Source organism: Mus caroli, chromosome 13 (genome assembly GCF_900094665.2).
Source record: "Mus caroli chromosome 13, CAROLI_EIJ_v1.1, whole genome shotgun sequence".
Taxonomy (NCBI): Eukaryota; Metazoa; Chordata; class Mammalia; order Rodentia; family Muridae; genus Mus; species Mus caroli.
In genome coordinates, this window is record NC_034582.1 from 93,562,805 (window position 1) to 93,586,653 (window position 23,849).

Sequence of the window (23,849 nt, forward strand, 5' to 3'; positions counted from 1 at the left end):
CCCCTTCCCCTTCCCCTTCCCTTCCCTTTCCTTTCTTTCTTTCTTCTTCTTTTTAAGATAAATGGCTCAAAGGGCTACATGGATGACTTTGTCATCCAAGAACCCGGCTCACTGCCTGAAGTATTTGCTGAATGAATTACTAAATTAATGAGTGGCGGCAGATAATCAAGGAGACTGGCTAGGAGCTCGGATGCTGAATTATCACAGAGGGCAGGTTGAGGTGGGCTCAGTGATAAGGATGGGGATTTGGGGAGCTTGTAGAAAGGCAGGATCAGTAAGATTTACAGGTCGATTGAACATCAGAGTGAGATGAGAAAGGATCACAAAGACACCCACATTTCTGGGCTGAGCACCTAGGAGAAAGCGACAGCTAAAAACAGGAGTTTATATCACCATAGACACGCCTAGCACAGATCATCCCTGGATGACTGACAGTAAGCTAAACAAAATGAGCACGGCACAGAAAGATGGATGCTACGTGATCCCACTTCCTGTGGCGCCTGGAATAGGCACCCACAAAGTAAAGTAGTGGTTTCCGCCGGCTGAAGGAACTGCTGCTTAGAGATACCCTTTTACTCAGTTTCCCCAGGGGCTGTCTAGAGATGGCCGGCCGAGATGGCCACACATCATGGGGCGTTGCAAGCCAAGGAACTGATGAGTATTGCAATGGTGAAGATTATGTTACATACGTTTCTCCAGAATAAACAATGATCTCAAATTTCCAACCATCTGGATAATGAATCTTCTCTTTCTAAAGTCTACTCAGTCGTCTGGAAATGAGGAACTGGCAGGAATCCGTAGAGACCTAAACCCGTTTAACTCACGGACAAGCTGCAACATGGGCACCAGTGCAGAAAGATGACTCAGAACAATCCCAGGGAAGTGACGTCTCTGCTGCTGTTAGGGCCCATTACATAAAACTTTTGTTTTAGCTTGCTTTTGCTCTGTCTTGGTTCTACCCATCACTTGTGGAGAAAGCTAAGACTCTTCCTAGCCCTTGGTATTCCTAACAGAGAGCCAGACGTGGGGAAGAGAGTCAAAATAAGACAGGCTTTATTGGAGCTGTGAGCAGCGCCGAATTTGTGCATGATCTGAAATTAACAATTTTAAACTCATGGAGGTGTCTTCAATACCTGCCACAGCTTGAAATCTACTGATGTGGTTGTACTGGGTAAGGTCTCACAATGTTGGTGTTGACTGCATATGGGTCCCAACATGAGAAAATGTCCAATTATTCCAAGAAGACTCCAGGATTCTTTTCTTTTCTCTTCTTTGTTTTTAAAAGATTCCCCCCTTTTGTGTATGCATGTGACGTGTGTGTGTGTGTGTGTGTGTGTGTGTGTGTGTGTGTGACTTGAGGCCAGAGGCATGGGCTCTCCTGGAGTTGGAGTTGTAGCAATTTCCAGTCATCATGGGACGTGAACTCAGGACCTCTGGAAAAAACATGTGCTCTCAGCTTCTGAGGCATCTCTCTAGCTCTGTAGGATTTTTGTTTTTTAATAAAAATTCTTCAGTTATTCTCACATATAGCTCAGGATATGTTTATTCTCTCTCTCTCTCTCTCTCTCTCTCTCTCTCTCTCTCCCTCCCTCCCTCCCTCCCTCCCTCTCTTCCTTCTTTCCTTCCTTCCTTTCTTTTCTTCTTTTGTATGTATATTTAGTGGTATGGGGTGCTGCAGGGCTGGGGTGGGGGTTGTCATCAAGCCCATGCTAAGGTTAGAGGACAACTTTGTTCCAAGAATCCAACTTGAGTGTGTTAGGTTTGTGCAGCAGACACCTTCACTTGCTGAGCCATGTCACTGCCACAAATGTCTGCTTTTAATTAACATTTGGTGAGATGTTAAGACAAATTTACCCTGCCCCAAAACTTGAGGAGAGAAATGTACAATTATGTAACAGGAAGTATAAATAAGTGATATTACCAAAGCAAAAACCATCATGGAGTCCTGAAATTAAGTACTACAAAAGAGATTAAAGTCATCTGCAGAGGCAGGTGCCCAGCTGCAGCAGTCTGTTAGAAAGGAACCCTGGAGCTCTCTGCAGACCTAGGATGCAGAAACCTTGGCCTGTCGCCTAGCAACCTGCATGTTAAGAAGCCTTCCCACTGGGCTCAGCCACACAGGCCTGCTATCCCAGTTCACAGGAAGCTGAGGTAGGTTCTAGAGCAGCACAGGACTGAGTCAGCATGGGCTGGCTACCTAGTGAGCCGCAATCTAAATAAATAGATACATAAATAACAATGACAGAAAAGAAACAGAAACAAAGTTAAACAAATCCAAGGTGATTCTGATGTAAACTGACATTTGAGATTCATTATTCTAGAGCATTTAGGAGTTTAAAAAAATATCCCATCCCATCACAGTGATTCTTATTCAAGCATAGTTTTAAACCTCCATGGCTAATTTTAATGAGACAACAAGATGGGTGACCTCTAAAAACCGAAGTGTCACTGTTGCATTAACAGATAAGGAGCTCGCCCAGTGGGGCAGCCTGACCATCTGAGTGTTCTATCTCCCCAAGATGAGAGACAGCCACACATCCGCATGTAACTGTGGCATGCGGGCATGCTCCCCTCCCCCTAACTCTCATCATCATCATCATCATAGCATTTTAAAGAGAAGGGAGTGGACCTCCCACAATTAGAGACCCTTCCCTACAAAGGACCCACATCTGTTACCTTCACACTGAATCTTCTCTCTAGCAAGCACTTGCAATTGTCAACTCAGAGATGCTAAATCTGTTCTAGCTCAGATTTAATCTAATTCTTGTTGAAGACTTCATTGTGTCTTTATTTTCAGAGCCTGGTTCCAGGAATCCAGTTTTGTAGTTAACTTTTTCTACAGATTGTTTATGGTGGAAACAGGCAGCGTTAAAATCAAGACAGAAAAAAAAAATTAAAGTTAAAATATCAGTAGCTCCAAAATGAAAGTAGAGGTCTCCAAAATACTTCCATTAGCTACACAATGAAAGCAACACCATGATTTCCAAAGGAGTTGTGGGTAAGAAGGTTACCTATCAGACCTTCACTGTGGCCTTAAAGCTCTTCAAAGATCACTAAAGGCCACCTAACAATTCATCTGATTCTACTCTGCTTCTTTGCAGTCTTTAAATTATCCCCAATGGAAGACAGTCAGAATTTTTAAAGTCTCATTTCCAATTAAACACAACTAAATCCTTGCCCAGTGATGCACTACAGTGAGAGATATTACAACAAATTGAGTTTCCCTGGGGACACTCTGAACCCTCTATCTGCCCTCCCTAGTGATGGTTGAACGCTTTTTTGAATGCTTCATGTGGTGAGGACCAACGCCCACAGTCTGCTCTGTTGTCTACATCATTTTTCCTTTTTAAACTTAGTTCCAGTGGTTTCTTTCTGAAAAATCTTTTTAAATGTAGACGTCAGAGAGCTGGGCATGGTGGTATGTGTCTCCAGCCCACCCACCTTAGGAATGGAAGGTAAGTCAACGTAGGTCAACCAAGAGTGTGAGACCAGGCGTGGGGTGGGGTAGTTAGGAAGACAAAATTTTTCACCAAATTTCAAAACAGATTGACTTGCAAGACATCCTACTGTTTAGGGTTTGTTGCTGCAAGAATTGAAGCTTGATGTGGGTGAATTACACACGTAGCATTGGAAACATAGAAGGTGCCATTGGCCTGTGCAGTCTTTAGTAGCCAGGGCTGTGCTTGGGAGCATGGAGCAAACTTTGGGACCACTGGAAGCACCCTAGACCAGTCTTCCATCTTTGTCTTTAGTGTGAATCAAGCTTTTGGAGAGAATTCACCTGACGAAGATTCAACATGTGAGAGCAGGGGCCCAGAACATCCACCAAAGCTGCACAGAGCAAGAGAGAGGTGCTATTAATTGAATGAGGCTCACTCGCCAAAAGATAAGGGCTACTGAGCAACCTTTAGGAGCCACTAGCTATGTGCTGCAAAAGTGCAGGAGCCATTCCATACTTGTGTTTAACTCCAAAGTCTGGCACATGATCTGCTTTGGGTAAAAGTTTCTTCATCAGAACAAAATAAACTCAAGTGTTTCCTACCAAAATGTGTGTAGGAATCTTCAATGTTCTTTGCACACACAATTTGACTCCCAACTCAGCCTGCTCAGCCCAGTACCACTGACTAGGGAAGAAAGGAGTAGAGATGTGTGCACCTAAAAAGAAGGAAGCTTCTTGGCTAGCTCCTTCTGGCCCTCCCTCACCTTCTTCTGCTGTCCATGACTTCCCAGTAGTAGGACCAAGAGCGGGTTTGTCAGCTGCGTTCTTTCCCTGACGGCAACTGCTCTGGACCATGCTGAATCTTCTTAACTTGTAGGTATAGCATGGTCATTCAGACTCAACTGTTAAGCAATGAAAGCAGACAGGGTCTCACACCAAACAGTTTAATATTACTGGGAGCAAGCATCTGGTTGTCATCACACTGTACATTAAAAACACGCTACAGAGCAAAATTGAGCGATGTGCCCTGTAAATCTGAGAACCTCGACTCAGCTCCCCACTTCTAGAGATTTATTATATTAAACCATCAAATGTGTGTGAAGAGACTGCAAAGCTGCTTCATTGAGATATCACAGTAGTGGGAAATCAGAAATACCCCATGCCCAACAGTGGGGAAGAAAGTACACCCATAGGCATCCATACAATGTGATGTTCTATTGGCATTGTACCAGAAGAAATCAATTACTTGTGAATATATATTAATATAGTCACAATACATCAATGGAATGCATAGATAACAGAAGATGAAATACATCATTTTTGCAAAAATACAAAAAAAAAAAACAAAAACAAACCTTACAGGTAGAATAAAACTGACTACAGGAAGCCATTAACAGCAGCGATTGTTTCTGGGAAGTTGGGTTAGGAGGCTTTTTTTCTTTCACTTTATTTCTGTCTTCCTAGGCTTTTGACATTGGTAGATTTCAAGTGTTACAAACAACCTCAGAAAAAGTCACTTCATTTATTCATTTTGGTTTTGTGTATGTCTGACTATATGCCACATGTGTGCAGGTACCCTCAGAGGCCACAAGAGGGCATCAGATGCCTTGGAGGCTAGACACACATATGGTTGCCAGATGATCAATGGGGTCCTCTGGAAGAGCAGCCAGTGTTCTTAACCACTAACCATCTCTCTGGCACCTAGAGCTGGTGATTTCCAATTATCCTATAGATAGGGAAATGTAGTTGGCAGAACTGTTTTTAAAGTGTTAAATACTTTCCCAAAGACCCCTCTTACTATTGAGGTCCCAGCACTCCCAAGTGCTACACCCTTTCTTCTGAGCTCCCTCCTCACCAAATGCTCATCTGAACTGTGCTCTGTGCTCTTCCCCAGCTGACTTCTAACAGGTTGCTGGGGCATTACTTTCTCTCAGGCAACCTCACTCTGAGACCACGCTACCCCAAGCTCCTCTTCTCCCTCAGAGATACCGCTCTCCCTTAAAGCGAGTAGGAACCCATGGTTTGGGTCTTCTCTGTGAAATACAGACCTCAGAAACTGGACCACTGAGTCTGGAAACTTAACAGTAAGAATCACTTCTGCCTGTGCTAAACTTTTCCCCAGGTCTGTCTCTGTCTCTGGAATGGGAATTCGCTTTGGTTTTGTTTTGATTCTTAAAAATTCCTAGTCTACTGAAATCAATATTTGGAAATTACGAAGCACGTCTTCTGAATACTGGCTTCTGAGAAATATGAGATGCTAACGCAAAGCCAAAGGACTTGATCCATGAGGATGCTGCTGAGGGTGACCACACATCCCACACACAGTCCCCCAAATCACACCCGATCCCCAGTGAGATTATCAGTAAGGCCTGCCACCCTCGAAGGTGTGCCAGGTAGTTGATGAATTATATCTCTGCCTTTGATTCAGGGCTGCCGTACGGGATGCACATTTACTGAAAAGTAAAAGCTCCAAAGAACAGCTCTGTCCTCGTAATTATGACTCCAGATGCATTAAGTAAAAATGAGGTAGCTGTGTTCTGGGCGGAAAAGGCTTTTATCACAACAGTGCAAACTCACTTGCCATCACCATGCAGCGCTTGGACCTCATTTGTAACATTTTTAGAGACCTGTTATAAACGACACTGGGCTATGATTAGCTCGCTGTCTTTAGACATATCCTAATTAGAAAACATATTTCTTGGAAACCAGGAGGGAGGTGGGGAGGAAAACGTAATGTTGGCTATTTCAATTCTCTAAGTCCTGAGGAGACAAATGCGGAGGCTAATTAGCACTACATTTCATAACATTCCACACGACTTACACCCTGACCAAAAATTTTTAAGTCACAATGCAAAAATAAAGTATGCATTTTCACAAAAAAATATATAATTTATATCTGAGTGTATGCCATGTCACATATAGGGAGGTCAGAGGATGTCCTCAGGTATCCTCCGGTGCCATCTTCCACCTTGTTTGGGACAGAGTCTTTGTTGTTCAGTCCTGCTTATACCAGGCTGCCTGGTTCAGACGCTTCTGAAGGTTCTATCTCTATCCAGCTGCAGGATCACCAGGGTTGCAAACTCCCAGTACTGTATCTGGATTTATGTTGGGTCCTAGGGAACAAAACTGGTCTTCACAGTTGGATGGCCACCTCCCCAGAGAGATTATCATTTAGATATGGTTTTACTGATTCTCAAAGGCAAACACACTCCTAGACATTCAGGAAATCTCTGGCCATGGACAGCTCCTACAGGGGACCAATGCACAGCCATAACAGGAAATCCATTTTGCTTGTTTTATTCATTAACTTAAAAGATACTGTGTTAGAGTCTGAGAAGGCCTCCCAGAAACAAGACTCTGAAAGGCAGAAATGTCTGGAAAGAAGGCTACAGGGCACAGCAGTTTCTGCCAGCTGGATGTAGGGTCTCTAGCACTATGTCTTCCTAAAGTCTTTGTTGAGAGATGTGCACATGGCTACCAACAAAGGATAACCAGCAAGTCCCGAAAGCAAACTTAGCAAAAGCCGAGTCACCTAGGGAAGATATCCTGCTGAATTCCAAGGCAACCTCCCTACTGAGGCCACCCGACTCAGGGTCTTTTTGATGCTGTCCCCTCAAGAACTTAAGGGAAAGCAGATAAAAATAGATCTGGGCTTCTACTTTCAAAACGTGTGTTCCCAGGCCAGTGGGATGGCTCAGCATATAAAAGTGCAAACCACACAACCAACAACCAACAACCAACAACTTAAGCCGGATCCCACAGCAGGAGCTGAGAAGCAACTCGCCAAGGTTGTCCTCTGACCACACAAGCCTTTCAGCGTGCGCATACCTACACACACATTCATACACAAACATGCACACAGGCACACCTTTTAGTTTAACGTGCTCTTTCTGAAAATGCAAGTTATCTCAGAATTATGATTTTCTGTATCTATGTCTCACTCATCCTGATTGATTTGACTTCCTGAATGCTTCGGAAGTTTATCAGAAAACCACTTGATAATTACAGTTAGTTATAGAATTGGTCACTTGATTTAAAAACTACTTGGCCTGATGACATCAAGTACAGGGGAAATTTTTTTTTTTTTTCATTTACTCAACAAACACTGAGCACTTTTTTTTTTTTTTTAACCAGGCATTAGAGACACACAGGGTCTTCTTTCTCATGAAGTTCACATGCTAGCAGGCAGACAAAGTGAAAGAATGTTTATGGTTGAATGGTGAATTTGTGGGAAAGGAACTAGATTATTTTTCATAAGTGCATACAGGGGGATGCCAGTCTAGCCTGGGAAAGCCACAGACATGAAGAATCAAGAGTTTCTGTTGAATGGTGAAGTGCTGAAGAAGAGAAGAGAGAGAGTAGAATGGCACAGCCCAATGGAGACTTGTAGACCTTAGGTAGAGAAGACTAAGTAGGTTCAAAGAACAGGCAGTCTAAAATAGGTATAGCCATTCTCCCATGAAAACGGGGGGTTTGAAAGATGAGGTTAAAGGGGTGAGCAGGACCATGGAGACCACTGGAATATGGGTTCTTCCTCAACCACCACAGAATCTTCCACCTGGCCAGGTCAGGATGGCCATTTCACTCTACAGTAGACAGACTGGACTAGGGAGGACCAGATGCAGCAGACCATTTCTAAGGCAGATGGTGGTGCAAGAGAGAAGTGAGTGGAGAGATCCAAGAGACAGCAAAGGAGACAACATCACAGGACTTAGTGATGAATGCGAGGCTCCTCCTGGATACCCAGCAGCCTGCTGGATATATTCAGAATTGAAGCCCAGAGGATAGGTGGGCAAAGAACTGTAGGTGAGTCCTAGATAGGGACAGAAAGCCAAGAGATGGGCAGGAAGAGGCCAGTAAGGATCATAAAGACACAAGAAACGTAACTATTTAAAAATGAGATGAGCCGAGGCTACGGGGAAAGGGCAATAGAGAGCTACTGTTCACTCAGTGCAGAGTCAGCTGGAGATGAGGAGGCCCAAGAGATGGAGGACGGTGATGGCTGCACAGTGAAGTGAAGGTATTTAATGCCACAGAACTAGTCACTTAAAAAGAGCTGAAGCGATATACTTTATCTTATAAATAATAATAAAAAGAAGAATAGCTGTGCTATGTTGTTTGTATAGTTTAACATAAGAATGGATTTACTAATGAAAGGCAAGATAAATGATGGGAGCAAGGGAGGATGGATGTCAGGGGGAAACAATGGATAAGAGGGAATTAATGAAGTTGGTAGAAAACCCAGTGTTGTACCAGGAGAGCTAAGGGCAGCATTCCAGTGGGTGGTGTTCAACAAAGGATGCTACATCATCTGGTGAGATCAGAAAGTACAATCTACTGGTCTCAGCAACATGGAGCTCAATGGTGACCTTGGGGAAGGCTGTAGGCAGCAAAGCCTGACCATGACCAAGTGAAGGGGGAATGAGCTGGAAAAGAGCCCAGTGTGCCAGCAGGGGCAAGCCTGACTATCACAGGAAGAGACAGGATGGTAGCTGCAGGAAAAGTGAGAAATGATTCTTCAAAATAAGTCTGCTGCAGGCTGAGGAAACGGCTCAGTGAGTAATCTGTTTGCTGTATAAGAATGAAGATCCAAGTTTGATCTTTAGATCCCCAAAAGCCAGGTGTGGTGGTGCACATCTGTAGCACTGGGGAGGGAGATAGGAGGATTCCAGGGGCTCTGTGGCAAGACAGTCTAGCTGAATCCGTGAGCTTCGGGATCAGTGAGACACCCTGCCTCAAAACCAGGGTGGATGGGTCTGGAAAGATGGCTCTGTGGTGGAAAGTACTTGCTGCTCTTCCAGAGGACCTGAGTTTTGGCTCCCTGCACCCACATTAGCAGGTTCACAACTTCCTGTAATGGCACAAGACACAAGAAACGTAACTATTTAAAAATGAGATGAGCCGAGGCTACGGGGAAAGGGCAATGCTCCAGGACGGCCTATGCTGTTGTCCACCCACCCCGCTCTGTCTCTCTCTCTGTCTCTCTCTCTCTCATATACACACATACACCATACACAACACATAAGTAAAAATAAAGTAAATATTTTAAAAAGGGTGGACAGATCCTGAGGAACAATGAAGTTGGTCTTTGATCTCTACAGGCACACACATGTACACACACATGCATGCACATGCACACATATAAGTGTGCTGAAATATCAAATATAACCAAGAAAATAATCACTTCGGGGGCAATGTAATTTTAAATTAACCATCTCAACAACCCTAGAATGTACAGATTAAAGAGATTTATTTTTCATACTGTTTGTGGTACTCAAAGGATAATTGCAAAATCGCTCTCTTCATTTTATGGGTGGTAAAAATGAGCCATGAAAAATGTCTGTAAGAAAAAAAAAATTTTTTTTTAAAAAAAGTCAAAGCTCATCAGGCAGAATAGTCACTGATTTTTCACAGCTTTAACAAATCATACTGTTAAGAAAAGAATTCCTGTGACAGCTACATGTCCAGTAAATCTCAAGTTTTAAGGCTAGTTACTCGCGCTAATTCTTGTTACGGGTGTGGCAGCAGGTTCCATATCTGGGTTACATCCTGAAGATGCCAAAGTCAGTCCTCTGGATCGGCGCATTGAGGGCTGCACTGAGGCTGAGCCCCAGGACCAGCCTGGTGTCCACCGGGTCAATAATCCCATCATCCCACAGCCTGTGAAAAGAGGAAAACGACCACTATGAACGTGACATCAAGCCACCATTCCTCCATGCCATGCCCAGAATCACCAAGAGGACCAACCACAGTACAGAGAGCTCTGGACTGGTTCCTGTGTACAGGAGTGGTCAATAGAAGCCATGTTTGAGAGAGTGGAACAAAAAAAGGAACAACAGTGCTCCCACCCAAAGAAAAGACAGGCAGTGCTCCCTTAGGCTGCCATGTGGAGCCATGTGGAGCTTCAGGCTTTAGGAAAGACTTCATGTTTCTTTGCTCCTTATAGAAATGTAGCAATCGGCTCGATCTGCTCTGTCATTAGCAGTCCCATAAACCCGGGTAAAATCCAGTACTCTAAAGGCACACTACCTGAAACTCTTAGCAAGCCGGCAATCACGGTGTAAGCCTCACTACATCCTATTAGTAAAATAAGCGACTTAAAATACCAGTCTTTATTTTTTGCTACAGTAGGAAAAAAAAAAATAACCTTAAACTGATTTGAAGAGAAACTCTTAAGAGATTTTAGTTTGTTTTCACCGACATCCTCAAATTTATTTATTTATATGTATATTATAAATTATTATAAAGGAATGAGAAATAACACTGGTTTTTAGTTGCTTGTTCAGTTTTTTAAAAGATAGATCTTACTCTACAGGCCAACTCTGTCTGGAACCTGTGGTGATCCTCCTGCCTCAGCCTTGTGTAGATGTGAACCACTTTGCCAAAGAGGAATGTCTGTTCTTCTCGGGTTGTTAGTAAATGGCAGTTTTGCCATCTTTACTCCAAGTGCTTCTAGCATCTGGATGTCACATCACTTATTAAACGGTTTTTCTCATCGGCAGATAGGAATCACATCTTTGCTCATAAAACATTCATCAGAGGGACCCTGAAGTACCAGTGGCCAATCAGCAGGAGGTTGTCCGTGAAACTGTGAGCAGGTGGACTGATAATCCCTCAGGAGCAAGGCTGGAATGGCTTGTCAGTGACAGCCATTAAAGGCCGTCCAAGGAAGAGGGTCAATCCAATGCCTGGGTGCAGCACATGAGCAGATGTCTGTGTGTGCCACAAAGGATTTGGGGAACAGGAACTGGGGCTGGGAACTAAAGCACTGGGTTAGCAGGTGTGAGATTTGAGCCCCAGATGGCAATGAAATAGAGGTTCCCGTAACAGGAGATACTGTAGAAAGCTGACATCGACCATGTTCAAATCTAAGCAAGCCAGGGAATGATTGCTCAGATGGGATTTACCAAACCCAAAACCAAGACCCCCAAGCCAGCATGCAATTCTTTTCTTTTTTAGGGAAAGGTTGCTGTCTCCAGGGCAACAACTGTTTCAACAGCACGATTAAGCACACACAGATTAATAGAGAAACCTTCTTGTCTTTTAACATTGATTTGTAAAGATCCATCTATCCAGCCACACTCACTGAGGTCTTGAATGGAACCCATTAACAAACATTAACAGGCTCAGGAGATGGCTCAGAGGTTAAGAGCACTGACTGTTCTTCCTTCCAGAGGTCCTGAGTTCAATTCCCAGCAACCACATGGTGGCTCACAACCATCTGTTAATGGGATCCTGTACCCTCTTCTGGTGTGTGTGAAAAAAGCAACAGTGTACTCACATACATAAAATAAATAAATAAATCTAAAAACCCAAGCATTAACATTAGTATAGCAATAATAAAGGGTTCGATCTTTCCCAAGAAATGAGTCATCTTAGGCATAAAAAAACCTAAATTCACAGCTCATCTAAAATTTTCCATTTCCAAAGTTGAATATTTCAACTGTTCCTGCTTTGTATTTATTTGAAATCTCTCGCATGGGTCTCTGTAAGTCTCTGCCTCTACCGGCTGCTGTTACTGAATGTCTGTTTGCATTATGCCAAAGTGAGGTACAATTTTGTTGCTCAAACCAAAGATTATAAAGTAATTTGTTGTTAATTAAATGAACCAATGACCCACCACGATATAATTGTAAATCTGTCTAGGGGGTGGGGAACACAATTAGCACCAAGACAAATAGGAGTTCTGAAAATTCACAAGTGTGTTCAGAAAGTGTGCTCAGCTAGGGGAAGGCTGATCTACTCTGCTGGGTTCGACCCCACCCAGCACTGTCTACTGTGGTGATGACACAGAGGCCTGTATCCTGAGACTCCAGAGGCAGGGGGATCAGGAATTCAAGATCATCTTTAAACTTAGGCAGTCCTAGCCAATCTGAGCTATAACGAGACCCCGTTGCCAAACAACAAACATCTCAAATGTTATTATCTAAACTCAAACTGACGATCAACACGCTTTGGTCTTTGCACCCTACTGCCATGAGCAACGCTGCCTACAGGGGAGGAATTCCAAGCCCTGAAGTGGATTCTAACTTTTTTATTTTCTTCTGCCCTTCTCTCCAGTTCGCCCTTATCCATAAAGGGCAGGAACCAAGGCATAACCTAATTTTAGAAGACACTAGTATTTATTCTTTTCTCTGTCTGCCCAAGGGAAGAAAGAAGGCATGGCTTAGATTTGTCTTCATAATACTGAACAGTACAGCTATTGGAAAAACCGTTTGAAAGCACTACCAAGCGGTCTCCAGCTGGGACAGGCAGGGAGAATTTATTACCTCATTATGATTATGCTTCACAGAAAACAAACGGTCAGCAGTGGCCGTGGTGTCTGAGGTAATTACTTGGCATTGACATGGGGGCCCTGGCTGTGACTAATCACCTTCCGAGTATTCAAGCACACTTGTGAACCAGTGTCAATACGTGATCGACCAATCAATCTCACGCTTAAAATAGGGGCGCAACCAAACAATCAGAAGGAGGGGGCAGGGGTGGCACACAGAAATCTGTGTGCTTAGGCAAAGATCAAGATCAACTCCTGAATAAGTAACACCCAGCTAGAACTCTTATCCTCCACTGCAGACATGGCCCCCCTCTGGCTACAAGGCCACACCACATTATGGATACCCTAAGTGGGGTGGGACGTAGGAGCAATGGCGGAGGTGCTACAGTGCAGGGAAGCTTGGGAGCAGAGCGGCACCTTAGCATAAACAAATGGTCGGATAGATATAACTTTTTGTCCAGGCAGTAACAAGGTCTTTTTATGTAGCTCAGGCTGCCCTCAATCCTCAATCCTTCTGCCACAGATATACAAATGGCAGAAAAGCAGGCTCACGCTATCATACCTAGCCAGACATTACATTTGTCTCCTATGAAGGTCAACCATCCAGAGAGCTCAGGTGTCTGTGGAGCTGAGACTGAGGGGCTGAGTGAAGCCCTGGACCCACCTTGCACTAGAGTAATAAGGGTTCCCTTCCTCTTCGAACCTCTTAATGATGGGTTCTTTCAAAGCTGCCTCCTCTGCACTGGAGAACTGAAAGAAAAGAGATGGTAAGTCAGCTTCCCTGGGACTGATTCCTTTAGCTAATCTCGTAAAAACACGCCCTGGCAACAAGTACAGAGCAAACTAACATTTGCACAGTGACAGATCGAAAAGGATGTTTTATCATACACGGCCTTGCCTGGGACACAGGTCATCGAAGACAACACGCTGAGGCCATGGAGCGCAAAGAAAGCTAAAACCAAGGGTGTGCGTCACACATCACTGTGTTCTGTCTGGCAGGGTACAATAGGAGATGTGAGTCCTGCCATAGAACTAAAAAGCATTCGACAATCTCCAGTGAAAAAGGTGGAGAAGGCCATGCACAGTGGCCCTCACCCTTATTCCTAGCTCTATAAAGGAGAATTTATTTTCAACTCAGGTATCCCAGAGCTGTGGATACAGGGATACACTTGCCTAGCCTTTGGGAGACCTTGGCTTCAACCCCCAATGCCAAAATAAATAAGTAAATAATCAGGTACACTGGAAACAAATGACTTACTTCAAGTCAACCTTACCCTCTCTCATGCTCATACTGCAGTCAATAGGCACTGGAGGGAGAACCCGAGACACTATATGTGCTTATATGAAAAGGGATGATTTAAATATATATCAAATGAACCAAAAAAAAAAAAGAAAGGTTACCTAACAAGGGGCTACTTTTGTTTGATAAAGTTCAAACATACCTTCGAAACAACAGGTAGACCGACTCTACCACCTACGCTGCCGACAGCACCCTCCTCAGCCCTCCTCCACCTAGACACACACGCAAAGAGCAAAGCTATTTTGCTTCAGTACTGGCTGGCACTGAAGTGAATCTAAAACACCAACCTAACTGTACGGAGTGCCTGCTGCCAGGTAGAGACAAAGAGGCAGGCTCGGAGTCAGTCAGTGGGTAAAAGCTCTTGCATTGAAACCATGGAGATCTGGGTTTAGAGGCCTAGGATCCATGTAACAGCTTGACAGGTTCCACAAGCTGTAATCCCAACGCCCGCTTGGGGAGATGGGAGAGCCCCTGGAAGTTCACCAGAGAGCTAACCTAGTGTACACAACAGAGAAACAACAAAGAGACCTCGCCTCAGATCAGACGGAAGGCAAGGTCCATGTCCAGAGGTTGTCCTCTGACCTCCACATCACCATGCAGTGGCATTCTCACATGTGAGTGTACACACACAGACACAAGTGACTCTGCAGACCCCACAGTTGACCACGTGATCTCTGCTGGCAAAGCAAAGCAATGTCACACCGAGGAGGTATCCACACTATCTTGCCTATGACAAGACAACGGTGCACATAAGCTACAGCAGAAGCAAACAGCTGACATTTCAGGACCTGGTGCTTAAACAGAGCCCTTAAAGGCCATAACTAAACATTTATACAGAAGTTCCACAGAGTCTCATACAGAATTTCCGCAGAGACACAAACAAAGAATCCATTTAAGAGCAGTCACCCTGGTTTGTCTTTCAGCAGCACATTTATACTCTGTCCATTTTTCCATAGTTATACTCTCAAAGAATACTAATTCACATTCTAATATTATTCACATCTCAGTAGGTGACTGAATCTCTCTCAAGTGACCCTTAACAACTGTGTAAAGCAAAATCAGGAACGGAGGTCTGCTGTTTTGGGCCAAAAAGGAGTAAATTGGATTTCCTTAGATCTCACTAACAGCAAAAGAGTAAGAACCCAGAACATCTGTCTGGTGCTTGGGAATTTCTGGGGCTGCTGGAACAGGTCAGCAGTACAGCGCTTGCCTGGCATGCTTAAGGCTCAGGAGTGGAGCCTCACAACCCTTCCCACGGACACACAGGTAGCTTGGGTGCTCTGCTTCCGAGCTGCAGGGATTTGTAGGGGACAGTCAAACCCACATGAAGCAAAGAAGTCGCTTACCTGCTTCCCCTCGCGTGCTTTCTGGTCTCTCGCCACTGTGGCTAACACCGTGGCTGCCTGCTCTCCTCCCATCACAGAGATGCGGGCATTTGGCCACATGTAGAGAAACCTTGGACTGGAAGGAAAAAAAGGAACCATCACATTCATGCAGTACAATCCGGCATGGTGGCAAAACTCTGTCAACAGATTAAAGTATAACCGAGCATGTGTGCCAAATGTCATTTTACACCCCAAATCTGGGATAAAGTGATAACTTATTTGTGTTTTGTTTGTAGACATGACCCTCTGTAGTAGCCTGAGCTTGCCTCACATTTGCTGTGTTGCAAGGCTGGCTTTGAACTCCCGATTCTCCTGCCTCTACCTGCTAAGAGCGAAGATTACAGGCCTGTGCCACCACTGCTGGGATTTACATGACCATTTGTAACTTCACTTGAAAGGTATTTCTTTCTTCCAAAAAAAAAAAAAAAAAAAAAAAAAAGCTGTGGCCACTGCCCACCTGTATGCTCTGCCACACATTCCGTAGTTTCCAGCCCCGTACGATCCCCCAATTATGACAGTTATCTTAGGCACTTTGGCACAGGCTACTGCAGCTACCATCTTGGCACCATCCTTGGCAATCCCCTCAGCTTCATAGTCTCTGCCAACCATGAATCCTAGGAGAAAGAACAGAAACACAGCCTTGAGCAATGGATGCACATGCAGAAGTCAATCCCACCAAGGTACCGTCAAATCCTGGCTCAAATTAACTTGACCATAAATCTCCTCATTCTAATAAAATAGTCCCACAGGAAGTGCATACCCCAAAGTGTGCTTCAAAGGGCCACAATAAAACCTCTCTTCATAGGCTAGAAAGATGGCTCAGAGGTTAAGAGCAGTGGTTGCTCTTCCAGAGTTCAATTCCCAGCAACCACATGGTGGCTCACAACCATCTGTAATGAGATCTAGTGCCCTCTTCTGGCCTGCAGGTATACATGCAAGCAGAACACTGTATATATAATAAATCTTAAAAACCAAAAAAGTCTCTCCATATTTGTTTGTTTGTTTGTTTTCTCCTCTAAGTAAGTCTTGGAATTCATTCTATAGACCAGGCTAGCCTCAAAATCACAGAGATCCACCTGCCTCAGCCTCCTGAATGCTGGGATTAAAGGTGTGCGCCACCACCATCACCAGCTCTCTCCATTTTAGATGTCCTTAAAACACTTTGTTTCAACATGCACAGATCTTTGAGCCACAGAAGGAAACACTCTGTCTTCCAGAAAGCATCACAAGGCAGAGGCTTGATGGGGAGAGACTGTGACATTGCCACAGGAAAGGTACCGCCTGCTCGGCAAGCCAGTCTGGAAGGTTTCCACATCCACTGACCTGGTTTAAAATTGGACCCCTCCCTTTGCAGCACTGCTTAAAACTTTGATGAAATAAAGATTAATGTTTCATGGGGATGGTGAGTCCCTGCCAGGGGCTCAACAGCAAGATTTAAAAAAAAAAAAAAAAAAGGTTTTCTTTGTAATTACAGGATTCCTCTGTTTCTTCAAGCCCCAACTCTGAGGAATTCACTCTTTTGCTGTAACATGCCTTCTACGACAGGGGCATACCCTTTTCTTATTTGAGAACCACGAAGTCAGGTTTCAGTTCTCCGTCCCCACCTGATGCTCTGGGGAGGCATTTCCCCCCTGCCCCCTGCATATGTAGACTAGCTTGTCTGACTCTCTGCTCTTGGTTAGCAAATCCCCAGTATCGTATCATCCATTTAGTCCAGCAGTCCTGTGGAGGAGCTGGACATGTAAGGACACCAAGGAACCACAACAGAGGGAGGCCCTTGCCTGTGCTGGTGAGGTCTGACACGCCAGCCACCTTTATAAGCCAGCCTTCAGAGCAGCTCAAAACTGCTTCACCCAATGCATCTGACTCTCCAAAATATTCTATCATAGCTGGACCCAAGGAACAGCTCTTCTCAAGCCCTCACCTGACCAACTCTACAGATGATCTGCCTCCAAAAGAAAAGAAACCACTTCATCTGGTTTTCTCAAATCCTCCTTCCTACCATGCACACACACACACACACACACACACACAGAGAGAGAGAGAGAGAGAGAGAGAGAGAGAGAGAGAGGAGAGAGAGAGAGGAGAGAGAGAGAGAGAGCAAACAAACATACAAACACATAAAAATCCTGTAGTCTTGCTTCCTCTTTCCCTATACTCTTAACTCTGTAGGAAAAAAAAAATCAAAACCAAAACAGAGCGATAGTATTCTTCCCTGAGAATTCTTTCCACTCTTGAGAGTTCTTAGTTTCCCTTAAAAAAAAAAAAAAAATCTGGGGGCTGACGAGATGGCTCAGTGGGTAAGGTCTTGAGTTCAAATCCCAGCATCCACATGGTGGCTCACAACCACCCGTAAGGAGATCTGACACCTTCTTCTGGTACGTCTGAGGTCAGTTACTTATGTATAATTATAAATAAATCTTTTTTTTAAAAAATCTGTTTGCACTACAAAAAATGAAGAGAGGCAGGGGAAGAGAGCAGACTGGCTTGAAGACTATCCTGACCCTTCTCTTCTCCTTAGGTATTGTTCTATATTCCCACAGCCTCAACCATTTTCTCCTCATTCTGATGAAATGCATACTTTTATCCCCAGCTAAGATATCTCTCCCAGCCCAAGATTTACTCAGTGGCATACCATACACCCACACACCAGTGCCTCACAGATCCCTCATATGCAATGCTGTAAAGCAAAACTCAGCCTCTACCCCTAAAACAGTGTAAATGAAGTGAAACAAGACAAAAATGGGAAAATTATCTAAGCAAATGTTTAACTTTATAATGGTGAGCCACAGTTAGAAACTCGGTCCTAGCATCAGTAAACTTCAGAGACTTTTCCATTTGTTCTTACACAGGCTACCATGTATGAACCTCTCAGGTCACTATCTGGAACTAATTCCTCTCAGAATTCATTAAGGGTTGAGGGTGTGGTTATCAAGAGAGCATTTATTTAGTGAGCTTAAGGCCCTGGGCTCTACCCCCAACACTGGAAAAACAAAACAACAATAACCATACATACACATACACACACACACACACACACACACACACACACACACACATAGAATGAAGGTGCTTTATTACTATATAAAGTCCTGTCCAAGACTGAGAGGCCTGGTAGGTCTACATAGTGAGTTTCCTCTCAGAAACTTCCCTGAGCTCAACAACTACTTAAATGCCTCTGCTACTCACAGCCATCTATTGGATGGAACACAGGGCCCCTAATGAAGGAGCTAGAGAAAGTACCCAAGGAGCTAAAGGGGTCTGCAACCCTATAGGAGGATCAACAATGTGAACTAACCAGTACCCCCAGAACTGTGTCTCTAGCTGCATATGTAGCAGAAGATGGCTTAGTCGGCCATCAATGGGAGGAGAGGCCCTTGGGCTTGAGAAGATTATATGCCAGAGTACAGGGGAATGCCAGGGCCAGGAAGTGGGAGTGAGTGGGTTGGGGAGCAGGGTCGAGGGAGGGTATAGGGGATTTTCGGGATAGCATTTGAAATGTAAATGAAGAAAATATCTAATTTAAAAAAAAGCCTCTGCTGGTAGATGGAGAGGTGCATGTCTTTAATCCTAGAACACAGAAGGCAGATTTTTGAGAGTTCAGAGCTAGCCTAGTCTACTTAGTGTGTTCAAGGCCAACTAAGGCTATACAGTGAAACCCAATTTTTAAAAAAGTCTATCTTCCAAGGAATGGAAGTTTATTGGTAGCCTGAGTTATATGTATCTACATCAACACAATGCAGCACACAAAACGGGAGAGCAGAAAACATCTAAACACTACAGCTGGAGGTCTTCAAAATCAACCTACGCCTGCTTAGGATTGTCTATGACATGTGAAGTTCAGAGGCAAAAAAGTTCAAACTAGTCATGGGCCATTCTATGGGGCTAAAATGCAAATCCCCAGGGTTCAGTGCAAACAGACATTACTTCAAGACTGGGCAGCTGGCTTAGTCAGTAAAGCGCTTACCTGACACCCAGGGTCCTGGCCTTGAACTCATGCACAATCCTGCCCCAGCCTCCCAAGCTACTGGGACTACAGGCCTACACCACCACACCCAGCCTAGTAAAGCACTTACCAAGAACCATGAGGGCCTGGTTTTCACCCCTAGCACCCACATGGTGCACACTTGCACTCCCAGTGCTGGGAAGACAGAGACAGAAAGACCTTTAGGGACCACTGGCCAGCCAGTCTAGTCTAACAGATGAGCTCTACCCAGTAAGAGACCTTGTCTCTAAAACAGTGGACAGCTGAAGGAATGACATTTGAAGTTGGCCACTGACCTCTAGTACACACACACACACACACACACAGGCATTATTTCAGAGAATTTACTGTACAGTGAAAGTAAAGAGATGCCCATAGCATGTGCTTGGATTAATTAGGATACTGAGACAGTGAGTCAGATACTCTCTCTGGTAGCGGTAAGATGGGACACCCCGCTGCTCCTGGGTGAATGGTAGATGTGAGCAAGAGTCAAGAGAAGCCATGTGAAAGTTTGTAATACACAAAATTCACAGACTTCTTCACGTAGAACACCTAAGGTAATCAGAAACTCCTTGGTACTCATGAAGGAAACCCTCTCTCTGCATTCACACATGAGCTGCAGGGCAGTGTGGCTCTGGACCGAGCACACGAGAATGATGGCCTCACCGGTGATGTTCTGGAGAAACAGCAGAGGGATATTTCTCTGGCAGCACAGCTGGACGAAGTGAGCACCCTGTAAACACAACATACAAACACCCGATCCTTAACAAAACAAATGAACTTCTCCCCACCCCACACTTCCAGGCAGAGTTAAGAAAGAGCATAGCCCGTGTCTGGCTAGTCTGACCTCCCAGGTACTATGACAACATTTCATTGGCTGCCCTGTCACCAGGACATAAGTGACTGTGGGTCTGCAAGGCCTTTCTATTACCTTTGTATTCACACTTGCCCAAGTGAGTGGTAGGAGTCTGCCCTCATTTTCCAGGTCTCCACTTTAGGAGAGGCAAAACGCAAGCCCTCTGTGGTATCAAGGCTGACGTTTACATCTGGGTGACCATTTGAAATTCCTTCAGATCTAATACTATGTTAAAAGAGACATCTTTCTCACTGACACAATCCAAATAAAATGTGTAGATTAGGTCAGTGTTCGAGACTTCTGGCCTTGAGGCTCTGGAATTGTTTAGTGATTCCAGCTTGTACTCTTTCCCTATCTTGTTTACCATTCCCGTGTGCTTTCTTCTGTTTTTGCAAATCCCTTTTACCTCTTCTAGAAAGGTCCTGGCAGACACACTATAGCAAGATAATTGCTCATCCTCTGTATAACTATGTTTATAGAAATGAGGAAACCACAGAGACCTTTGGGGCTTATTTCAATAAAGGAAATGTCAGACTGGTGCCAAATATAACTTCTCTAGGGCTTACCTGTGCCAAGACGGCAGACAAACCAGATTGTTTGTCTAGCTCTGGCCTGGCCTGATATTTACTCTACGGGAATAAACACACTACATACTCGGTGTGTGTGTGTGCGCCCATGCACGCATGTGTGTATTTTAAGACAGGATATTTTTATGTAGTCCTGGCTATACCGGAATTATCTATGTAGACCAGGCTGGCCTCAAATTCACAAACATTCTCCTGCCTCTGCTTCTCAAGTAGTAAAATTAGAAGCATGTGCCACCACACCTAGCTTTATATATACAGACATATGCATGTACATGTGTATATGTATGCATGTATTCTTTAAGCTGCTATTTAGGAATTTTTAATATCTTTTAAAACACTATAAAACTATTAAATGAAAACTGATAAAACTATATATGGCAAAAATCATTTTTTAAAAAGAAAACAGTACACTTTTAAGAGTATTAAAGGTCCTTTGTTATATGATTATAGGTGTAGCTCAGGCTAGCCTGAACTATCCTCCTATCTCAGCCTCCCAAGTGCTAGGCCTACAGGAGTAAACTACATGTCCAGCTGCTGTCTATTTTGTTTGAGTTTCTTTTCATTTTATAATTAAGTTGGGAGAACTAAATATGTATAGCAGGATATAAAAATTAGTTTTATTGCTAAAACATTTCTTTAAGGACAAATTTATCCTCGATTAGCCTACGAGCTTAACAGCCTGTTCCTCTCAGTAGGGGCACTGCTTTGTTGACTGAAAAGGAAAAACTGAGGGTTTTTTTTTTTTTTGGTTGTTGTTGTTGTTACAATATTTTACCAAAGTGCATGAGTTACATTTCCACAAGCTTAGGTGAATCTGAGACAAAGATGTGAAATCAAGTCCTGAAGTCAGAGCACGAGGGACTCCTGCATTCACGGCTGCAACTGCAGTAACAATGACCTACGATCTGCACGTCACCCAAAAAGCAAAAGTAACATGGAAAAGATGGCTGGAGAGGTCACAACTCAGAACCACAGACAAACGGTATCAGAACCTCCCTAGCATGGGGGGGCCTATAGCATGAGGCAAGAATTCCCTGCCTTCTCAGAACACTTCCAGGTAATATAATTCCAGCCTCTCAGGGGGATCTTCCTAAGTCACCCAGTAGGCTTTAATAGTGCTACACCCAGCTCCTCACACCATGTAAAGCACCATAGAAGTCAGTCCAACACCAGCACTGTGCACAAGTACACACAGGGGGTTCTACTTCCAACACCAGCACTGTGCACAAGCAGAAACAGACTGCTCTGCTTGCTAAGAGGTCCAGGTAATACTATAAAGCTCTCATACAATACATTTTAATCTATTACATGACCTTCAAAATTAATTATGGTAAATCAGAAAATCTTAATGCATGTCACAGTACTTGCCTTCTTAGCAGATTCAGAAAACAAAACTCCATTGTTTCCAATGATGCCAACGGGGTACCCAAATATTCGAGCAAATCCTCAAGAGAAAATTAAAAAAAAAGTTATGTTTTTCAGGGGGCCGTTCTTTCGCAGCAGAAGCATACTGCACATTCTTTAATTTGAGATCAAAGGCTAAAATGTAAATAGAAATGGTCTATAGGAAAAAAAAAAATTCCTGTGTGTGTGTGTGGTTTTTTTTTATTCCTAAAGGTACTAGGTTTCTTGTTCCTTCTGTTGGTGCTTCTCGAAAGCCCATGTTCCATGTAAGGTTATCCATATTTACATGGTTTGATTAAGTGACTCATTTAGAATATGTACGTATCACACATGTGAGTGCCCCCCACCCCTCAGGGTACCAGAGACCAGGGTGTCCTGAAATATTTCTCAAACTTGGGCTAGAGAGATGGCTCAGTGGTTAAGAGCACTGGCTGTTCTTCCAGAGGTCCTGAGTTCAATTCCCAGCAACTACATGGGGGCTCACAGCCATCTGTAATGGGATCTGATGCCCTCTTCTGGTACACAGATAAGCATGTACATAGCGTACTTGTATATATAAAACAAATTCATAATCTTTAAAAATGATAAAAATTCAAACTTTAAAGAAATTCTTTAAAAAGAATATTCTGATCTTCGCACACATACACACACACACCCGCACACACACACACACACACACACACACACACACACACACGGGAAAAATCACAGCCTGTCATTTTGAGAGACAGATGCTTAAGGTGATTTGCAAACCAGAAGAACTTGATTAAAGAAAAATTCTTTCCTCTTTCAACAAGCCTGGGTCCTACTAGAAGCAGGTGCCAAGTGCTCGGAGCCCAAGAACAGGTCCTCCAAGACTCACACAAGGAAAATGAATAAAAAGTGTGGCAACATATGGACTGAGTCACAATGCTGAATTCTGAATTACCATTGCTGCTTTGGTTCTTTGCTTCTAGCCTTGTCTGGATTTTATTATTTTTTTGCCATCATTTTTTATATGTGATAGAACACGCTCTGAGGGCCACATAGGATTCTCTGTGTTTCTAAGGCCTAATGTCCCAGCCAAAGGCCTATGTATGATGAACATTCTAAGTGTATTGACCCTTTAGAAGCTGCAGAAGAGGAGAAGGCCCAAGATGTCCTTAGTCCTGCCCTACCCACAAAGGGATGGAAATCTGACACATGATGCTACCCAATTTTTAGCCACTTACAACTCAGCCCTCCCAATGTCCTGTGGGGGTAGGAGTGAGCAGGCGGGGGCAGGAGTGGGTGTTGAGGCACAGGCAGACAGGCTGAGTTGGGCACATGCTTTCATTATGCCAGCCTCTCAATCAAGAAAGGACCTTTACGAATTACCTGACCCAAACAGAAAAAATCAGAGTATGTCACAGAAATCTCCTAGGCTTAGAAGAAACCTTAAAGAGCTTGCAGAAATACCCAAGCCTCTGACATCTAGCTCCACTCTCTCCTTTCAGGCCTTCTACTCATCTCTCTCTCCCCTGACCCCAGCCTTATACATGAATTCCAGTACAATGGAGAAAAGATGGGGAAACCAGCTTTGTCCTTGACACAAGGACACAAGAGTGCCATGGTCTTTTGGCAGGTACCAGGCAAAGCAC

At 44.0% G+C, this 23,849-nt stretch overlaps 1 protein-coding gene across 2 annotated transcripts in view; it reads right to left on the reverse strand.

The window, feature by feature from the left end:
* Nucleotides 1-4,369: 4,369 nt before the first annotated feature.
* The window catches only part of Mccc2 (methylcrotonoyl-CoA carboxylase 2), a 69,733-nt gene continuing 50,253 nt past the window's right edge, over nt 4,370-23,849 (reverse strand). Inside the window, exons 12-18 of one of the 2 annotated variants that reach the window (XM_029468370.1) lie at nt 22,195-22,271; nt 20,050-20,116; nt 15,856-16,012; nt 15,360-15,474; nt 13,378-13,463; nt 9,935-10,099; nt 4,370-9,290 (exon numbers count right to left, since the gene is read on the reverse strand). In XM_029468370.1, the coding sequence (XP_029324230.1) occupies nt 9,982-10,099; nt 13,378-13,463; nt 15,360-15,474; nt 15,856-16,012; nt 20,050-20,116; nt 22,195-22,271 (620 nt within the window). In that variant the 3' untranslated portion in view covers nt 4,370-9,290; nt 9,935-9,981. Of the gene's footprint in view, nt 9,291-9,672; nt 9,780-9,934; nt 10,100-13,377; nt 13,464-15,359; nt 15,475-15,855; nt 16,013-20,049; nt 20,117-22,194; nt 22,272-23,849 lie in introns of those variants that run through there. The other variant, XM_021180108.2, reaches the window with a different exon arrangement.